We start from the raw sequence: 8,453 nt of genomic DNA, 5'->3' as shown, positions 1-8,453 counted from the left end.
GTCCTCCCTTCCCTCCGCCCCTGCCTAAGATATTTAAGGGCAAAGATCACATTATCATCAGAAAGACAAGTTCGCTATGTCATTTTGAAAATTTTACAACATCTTTTGGATTTGGACACTCTTTTAAAAATTTCAAATTTTACAAGGCTACAAGATCTGACAATCTTCAGCAAATTTAACCACATGCCTCATCAAATATCAATATCAATTATACCCCCTTCTTATGCATTAAAGCTTTCAAACACAAACACCAAAGGATTATCTTCCTTAGCCATAACAGAGAGAGGGAGAGGGAGATAATTTATGAATAATGTTAAAATAAAAATTCCCTTCTAACTTTATACAAAATACTGAATCAATTCAAGCTTGAAGCAATCAGTAATTTTCAAGCTAAAATAATTCATTTTCTCAAGTGCTTTTAATTACTACAAAGTAGGACTTGTAATGAATATTAAATAAGAACTCCACAGATTCTTCTCCTCTAGGAAGTTTCAAAGGTCTAAGACTCACACGCATACACATCCACACAACAAATTAGAAAATCTACTCTCATTTCAGTTTGTCAGATTTACAAAAGTAGAGTTGGAGTGCATAAGATCAGCAATTTTCAAAACAATAACAGGAGAAACACACAAAGTTTGTGTCTAACAAAAGCACCAAAACCAGCAGATACATTAAACTATGAACAAATGCAGTCATCCACTTTAGGAATAATTTCCAACTACTAACAAGCATATAAATCACTTAAATAGAAGTTCACAAACTGCAGAGCTCCTTGGATATGAGGCCAATTCTGTTATCATTTCAAGCTTTCTCTGATGATTTTGGGAATACCGACTGCAAATGATCAGGGAACGTAACAAGGTTGCGTTTTGCAAAACATATCTTGCAAATCTCATCTGACAATCCACTCCTGCATAACCTTTAATAAAGCACTTCCTAAGATGCGTAGAAAAGCATTTAGGAATAAAACCTGGGTCTGGCCAAACCTCATCATCATCAAGACGTATGTCAAAGACAACCGTTTGAAGCTTAGGACAATGATTGAGCATATCAAGCACCAAATTCCATTTAAGAGAGTGTCGTTTGAAGGAGATCTCCAGATAAGTTAAATTGGGAAATACAGGAATGCCTGCATCACACTGCAAGAGTTTTAAAGATAAATTATCAGACATTTTCTGTAGTGTAAAGGAAAAAAATAACAAAGTCAACACATTCACCTTTTTCATATACAAAGTAACAGACCTTGTTTAAGTGCAGAAACTGTGCATTGGAAAAAGCTTTCACAGGAATATGGAAAGCAAGGTGAAAAAAAACCTTAGCTCTGACCAAATTGGATAAACTTTTAACCTGCCCCTCAAAGGGAGAGTCATTAAAAGACGTGTCATTCGATCCCAAATCTGAGTCATCAAAATATACGTGAAGTATTTCCAAATCTTCAAGAACAGGACACCCATAAAGAAGGTTCATCAAAAATTGAGGGTTTATAAACTGAACATAGTGCATATACAGTGTTTTGAGCAAGGGCAGGTGCACAGAAGAAAAAGCTTCAAAATATGTCTCATATAGCTTGAGAACAACTAGGGTTGTGCATCTGAAAATATAGTGAGGCACTGGTGAATCGGGATACCAAATTTCGAGTTTCTCAACTTGGCATTTTTTTGCTGCTTTTAACCATTCCTTGACATCGGAAGATGGACAATCGTCACCTGTTCTGAGGGTAAAGTTTTTGATGGGTTGATGCAAACCTCGTGAAAGGATAGTAGCGGATACGAAATTGCTGAAGTCAGAGTACGATTTCGATTCCTTCCCTTGGAGATATCGATCTTGGTGAAAGTCTAGGATAGGGACTGAAAGCCAGAGTGGTTTCCACCTCTTTGAGAGAACCATTGTTGAAACAGCCTCTTCAGTTGGAAGAAACGAGAGGATGTCACAAAAAATTTCATCTGGCAAATGCTAATCCTATCCACATTGCTAATCTGGGAGGAGCAATGGAAGCTCCGTAACAGTATGCACTTCAGCGAGTTTCTCCCTCAAAGAGTCGAATAAAGCAGATAGGGTTCCTCCTGTAACAAAAGAATAGGGTTCCAGCATATATTATTGACAGTCTTGATTGGTAGGTGGCTTAATATATATATATATATATATATATACTTTACATAAAAATTTAGATTATAATATTTAAAGCTTAAGAAGTTTTTTTTTAAAGTTAAAATACAGTTAAAAAAAAAGTATGTGAACCAACCAGCCCAATTTGTTTTTTATGACACTCTATCTTCATTCTTCAATGTTTCAAAAATGTAACACTGACATGACTGCCAACTCCAAAACCAGCCCAATTTTCATAACATTACAGAGAAGTATCATGAATGCAAACAAGTGATACAATTTCTGATAAGGACAAATTCGTACAAAACTCAAGAATTACTAGCTGCAGTTCGCACATACCATGTACTTCTTTCTGACAGAACCTTATGGAGCCTCATCCCCTATTCATTACTATGGTCGTTATGGCTCGAACTTAATGGAAGCTGTTTCAGCAATAAGGATATTAATTTAGCAAATGTCTGGGAGATGCACTTGCTAAGAATTGGGTGGTGGATCAAAGCACTGAACAATAGAAATGTATATAGTCTGGAACATTTTGCTAGAGATTTCACACACATAAGACTACAGCCACGACTAAAGAAGAAGAGAAATTCGACTTGGTCCCTTCCGGCAGATGGAATTATGAAGGTCAATGTCGATGGGGCAGCAAAAGGTAGCCCAAGGTCATGAGGAATTGGAGGAATCTTACGAAATGCGAAGAATGAGATAAAAGGATTCTTTTCAAAGAATATAGGGCACGGATTTGCGTTTGAAAGCTGAAGTTATAGCAATCCATGAGGCTTTATCCTTGTGTCATCAACTGCTCATTCATAACATAATCATTGAAAGTGACTCATGCCTCCAGGGGCGGATCCAGACCTATTATATCAGTGTGGCTAAACATAAAAGAAATTATAGACGAAAATATATTGAAAATATTTTTTTTTTCGAAAAAGAGAAATACTATAGATAAAACCATGAGAGAAAGTTTCTCATGGAAAGAACTAGGCTTACAACGAAATATAACAAAAGAAACAAATTGAAAACAACAGTATAGTAAAGAAAATGCAGGACGATAGCTATATACAAATAATCAATAATGGAATGATAGCTATATTTTTCTCGAAAAGAGAATAATATATATAATGATAGATAGCATGAGAACAACCTTCTCTTGTAGGGAAAAGAGGGCCAAATAACCAATAAACTACAAACATATAGAGTAACACAGGCAAGATAAAGACCCGACATGATCAAGAATAAACGAAAAACAAGAACTGGTAACAGAGTAGGCACAAAGAAAACAAGATCAGCCAAAGCTCTCAATAGAAATAACACCAGGAGCAAACTTATGCTCTTAACTCAAGGCCTAAACGAAGGGGATGTAGCAAGTCCCTTACGCCAAGGAGAAAGCAGCAAAAACCCCCAATGACTATCAGTAGCATCACGCAACAGCAGCAAACCCCCCCCCCCCCCAATGTCTCTCTCACGTTCCATCTCATCTTATTTTATTTCATTCCAGCTATCATTAGATGTCCATAGCCTGAGGAAACACAACTTGCTGAACAGAAGTGAAATACAATTGTATGGAGGACACTGTTAGCTGCTTGTTTAGTTTATGAAAAACAGAAGACATCAATAATCAATTCAATTTTAATTTTGTCAACAGAGATAGTGAGATAGTGAGATATCAATTTCAATTTCCTCATCAACATTCCTTGTATGTTCTACTTCTATCAAACCCTAGAACAAGAATATTGGTAGAACAAACAACAAGAACCCAAAGTCCCAAACCCTTTTCCAGAATGAGAATTCAGAAAACCCAATACAAAGAAATTGAAACTGAGAAGTAAGAAAACATTACTTCGTGCGTGCAGACTGCAGAGAGACTGAGAGAGGCAGAGACGCCGTGACAGCCGACTGAGAATAGAGAGAGGCCGAGAGCATGCTGCGTGCGTGAGAGAAAACAGAGAGGCAGAGAACGTATGTGACTATTGAGGGTTTTTCTTTTATTTCAAGCATATAAATTTCAAAAAAAACAAAAACTGGTGATATAGATAATAGATGAACATGATTTTGTATCAAAATAAATTTTTAATCTCTTTAATTATAGTAATTTAAGATAAAATCTTTTAAATTGACCATGAGTTCTTAATTTTTTTTTAGATATAGATAATAGATGAACATAATTTTGTATCAAATAAACTTCTCATCTCTTTAATTATAGTAATTTAGTAATTTAAGACAAAATCTTTTGAATTGACCATGAGTTCTTAATTTTTTTTTTAGAAGGTTTTGCCACGTGTCACCACCATACTATTCCAATAAAAAATATACAAATTTTATTTTTCAATATAAAATCTGCAAGGTTTTTTTAGAATTAGATAATAGATGAACATGATTTTGTATCAAAATAAACTTCTCATCTCTTTAATTATAGTAATATAGGATAAAATCTTTTAAATTGACCATGAGTTCTTAATTTTTTTTTATTATGATGCAATAAATTGTGTACATATAATTTAATTATAGTAATTTAAGGTAATTTCTTATAGATTGACCACGATATCATCAAAATAAACTTCTCATCTCTTTAATTATAGTGATTTAAGATAAAATCTTTTAAATTGACCATGAGTTTTTAATTATTTTTATTATGATGCTATAATTTTGTACATATAATTTAATTGTAGTAATTTTAAATCGAATTTTTTATAGATTGACCACGATATCAATTTTTTTTATAAGAGTGCTATAAATTGTGTCAAGCACATAAGTGTGCAATACACAGTGTGAGGAAGGAAAAAAATGGGTCATACCAAAAGAGGAAGAAGAGATTTAGGTGTTTATCTTCTATTGAGTAAATTTTTTCAATAGATGACCATTTATCACTCTTTAGATTACGGTAAAAAATTAGACTCTATATATCTAAAAATATGGATATCTTGAGTTTTGTTTAAAGATTTGGTAATTTTTGTTCTTTCATATTGTTTTAGTGGTAATTGACAAGCATTGAGCTCATTTATTGTTTATTATCTCTAGATTGAAGATGATCAAGAAGCTATACGAATGGGGGTGGTAGTGATAGCAATTCCCGAATCCTATTTTACCCACCAAATCATCTAATCTGCCTCTCGCAATGGAATGAATATACACTCTCCCTCAAACAAACTCACTGTTAGTTAGCTCTGTCTATTTTTTGAAAAAGAACATTTTCCATCAAGATTAATGGGTCCAAGTGTTGATGTGGCTGCTGAAAAACTCAGTGCCTGGATAAAGGAATTCAAGTGTTGATGGATTTTATTTTATTTTTTTATAAGCAAGTGTTGGTGGATGTTTGTCATGTTTTTATTGCTCAACCAAAGGAAGAGTTTGATTAAAAGAGCTATTTTTGTGAAATTTTCTTCATATAAACTATGAAATTTGTATAACAACATGATTTGTTATTACTTCTTCATATAAACTAGGCTGAAATTTTTGATTTATGTCTTATTTTTTTATTCAATCTTTTTTATTCTAGATTTCTTTTATTTATCTTCACTTCTTAATATGGTTTCCACTTTTATTTTAATTTGCACTTTTCTTTTGATTTTGGACTAGAACATTGAAGATTGAAGAGAAGGAAAATGAATAGAGTGTTTGTTGAGAGGCGTCCATCAAAGTCATCATCTTCAACAACGGTATATAAACTCTTCTTTTATTTTGCTTCTTTATGACTTCTCCCGATCCTTTTCTATTTGAGTGTAAACTTCAAACTCTACACTTTAGCCATTTCTTGAGGAATTATTTCATCGGTTACTCCCGACAAACTTGAAACTCTACACATTCTGCTATAAGCCTCCAAGCCAAAATTGACAACTAATCAAAATTGTGTAGCATGGCCATAAGTTCTGAAGATTGTCACATAATTCTTAAAAATAATTAAATCATGCAGCAAGTAATAATCTAATTAATTGATTACACTTTTTAAAAAATATTCAAAATAAAAAACCCTATATATATAAAAAACATAATTCTGACAAATAATTAAATCAGGCAGCAAATAATAATCTAACCTGCTGTCTGAAAATATTTAAAAAAATAAAAAAATAAACTATTTGTTGCATAGGTAAAAAAAAAAGAATCCATTAATTAAAAAAAAAACGTAAGATAATAATAAAAAGGCTCATTTAAAAAATTGTAAAATTAGGAGGTAAAATTAGTTTTACCATTTATTTTCGTCTTTAGAGCTATTTTTATATCATAGCAAAATCTGCTAGATATCTAGAGTTAAGTAATTTTTTTATCTTTTAGCTAAATGCACTAGACTAATTTTTTTCATTTATTCTGGCAACATACCAACAGGACAGGCGAACGACCCCCAAATGTTTTAGACAATTTTGAATGATAACAAAGGAAGTTAAATTTAAAACTCTCATCTAAAAAAAGCACACCATAACATCAAAACTTCTCATCATGACAGAAGCAGAGCGCTTGAGACAAGTGAGAGAGCAAAACGATACACTCAAAGATTTGTGATGAGGTACTCACCATGACGTCTGTTGGAAACTGGATGATAATTTCTCATTTTTAATCTTAATATAAGAAGCCTATTGAAAAGTTGAAAAATAATATTTGTGTAAAATATTATAAATTATTTTTGAAAAAAAGATATTATTTTTAACCAATCCATGATTTTCCAAAAATGTAAGTTGATATTAAAAACTAATAATAATTTTTTTAAAATAATGTCTTTAAATCTCGAATAGAGATAATAAATCTTTTTTTTATGAAATCATGCATATGTAATACAAAATTAGTCAACTTTGACAATAAACTATGCCCATGTTTTTTGTCAATAAAATTTTATAAACAATATATATATATTTGGAAAAGAACATAAAATTTTACTAGAACCTAAAATGCAAGGAATGAAACAATGTGAGATTTTACAACATTTTTTGATAATTCACTTCAAAGTAGCAACAATGGAAAAAAATGGAGAGAAGAAACAATGAGTGAATAACAAACTTATATATATCATTATAGATATATAAGTCATAAAAGAATAATGGTTATGAATAAACACAAATTAATTTTTCAATTTTGAAAATGTAAAAAGAATAGATATTTTATTTATTAGTTTATTTTTTTTGAAAATTTTCAATTTGTTAATATAAAACACTATTGGTAATTAGGTGGGTCGATTTTTCTTCGATCAAACTTGGTTCCTAGGTTATTATTAGTCGTAACTAAGGGTATTCTAAACTCGGAAAAATTATCGGATCGAAAACTGTCGCAGGGGTATTTTGGTCAATATTTTAGCTCAGAATTTCAAAACTGAATTTTGAAAAGCAAATTGGATGGGGACGTCACCAACGACGTTTATGACAACTAATCCTACTAGCACTAAGCTAAGGCGATAGTTTTCAGCCCAAAGGACGAAGCTTTGCCCCAAAATGGGTATTTTAAGCAGAATTGAAACTCGACGGTAGTTTTTCGAGAATCGGCGCAGTATTATTAGCTAAACATGCTCTTGGGCACGTAGGGAAGATGTTTAGATAGAAAAATGAAGTTATCAGGATAGTTTTGCAAAAACCTCAAAACTATGAGCACAGAAAGACATAGAGAAAAGCTATGGAAAAGACGATCAGAGGTAAGGATTAGCGACTATACCTCGATACCTTGAAGTAGCAACTGTTGAATCAATGATCAAGCAAGAAATGAAGAAAATCTCTTCTTCCTCCTCCTTCAATGAAGCTCGCGGGTTTGAGAGAGAAAATGGTGGAGTTTTGCCATTTTTTCTCATTTTCTTGCTATATATAGAGGTTGGAAAAACGCGGTAAAATGAAAGTTTCGCGAATCTGATTTTTCCGGCTTCATTCTCCGTGAATTCTAAGATAGGTTTTGGCGACATAAATCCAAAACTCAAAAGAGGTTTCCTTGTATTTTAGGTGGCTAATGCAAAGTCGGTGTAAAACTATTTTACCCGATAAGTTACTTTTTGCAACGAATGTCGGAAGAGAAAACTTCCTTCTGAAGAAAGATTGAAATCATCAAGAGAAATGGGTGTATGCGTGTAGAATCTTCATTTGAAGCTCCGAATAGAAAAAGTCTTCATTGTCGGTTGATTTTAGGGTTTTGAACTATCAGGGTTCTAGTTTCGGCAAACTTCCGAGGATTGGAATCGGACGTTCGTAGATCCTAGGGTTTTGCCTCGAAACGATTGTCGTATAAGGAATAAGAGAAGTTCTAACATTTCTCTGAAGATTTTTGGAATTAATTTCCATCGTGACTTTAAGCGTAAACTAGCTATTTACTAGGGTTTCTGCCCTAGGTTTAAGCGTATAACGATCGTGCTATACCTTTTATCGATTTTGATACAA

The 8,453-nt window shown here is 32.7% G+C and overlaps 1 protein-coding gene across 2 annotated transcripts; it reads right to left on the bottom strand.

The window, feature by feature from the left end:
• Positions 1–534: 534 nt before the first annotated feature.
• On the bottom strand, positions 535–4,093 carry LOC130718794 (FBD-associated F-box protein At5g56380-like). 2 transcript variants are annotated; one of them, XM_057569421.1, is made up of 4 exons: positions 3,953–4,090; positions 2,449–2,531; positions 1,246–2,066; positions 535–1,142 (listed from the first exon to the last, which is right to left on the bottom strand). In XM_057569421.1, exons 3-4 carry the CDS (start codon positions 1,888–1,890, stop codon positions 741–743), a joined length of 1,047 nt encoding a protein of 348 aa, XP_057425404.1. In that variant the 5' UTR covers positions 1,891–2,066; positions 2,449–2,531; positions 3,953–4,090; the 3' UTR covers positions 535–740. The 2 variants fall into 2 exon arrangements, with proteins under 2 accessions (XP_057425404.1, XP_057425403.1); XM_057569420.1 differs by lacking the exon at positions 2,449–2,531 and having other exon boundaries at positions 3,953–4,093.
• Between the last annotated feature and the right edge of the window lie 4,360 nt (positions 4,094–8,453).

The sequence above is a fragment of the Lotus japonicus genome, chromosome 5 (genome assembly GCF_012489685.1).
Source record: "Lotus japonicus ecotype B-129 chromosome 5, LjGifu_v1.2".
NCBI lineage: Eukaryota > Viridiplantae > Streptophyta > Magnoliopsida > Fabales > Fabaceae > Lotus > Lotus japonicus.
The sequence above is the reverse complement of the archived record's forward strand: the minus strand, read 5'-3'. Positions and strand labels throughout refer to the sequence as shown.

Coding starts and splice junctions, on each gene's coding strand:
- LOC130718794 (XM_057569420.1), bottom strand. CDS start 1,890: ATGGTTCTCTCAAAGAGGTGGAAACCACTCTGGCTTTCAGTCCCTATC. Junction 1,143..1,245: donor AGTTTCTGCACTTAAACAAG/GTCTGTTACTTT, acceptor AAACTCTTGCAG/TGTGATGCAGGCATTCCTGT.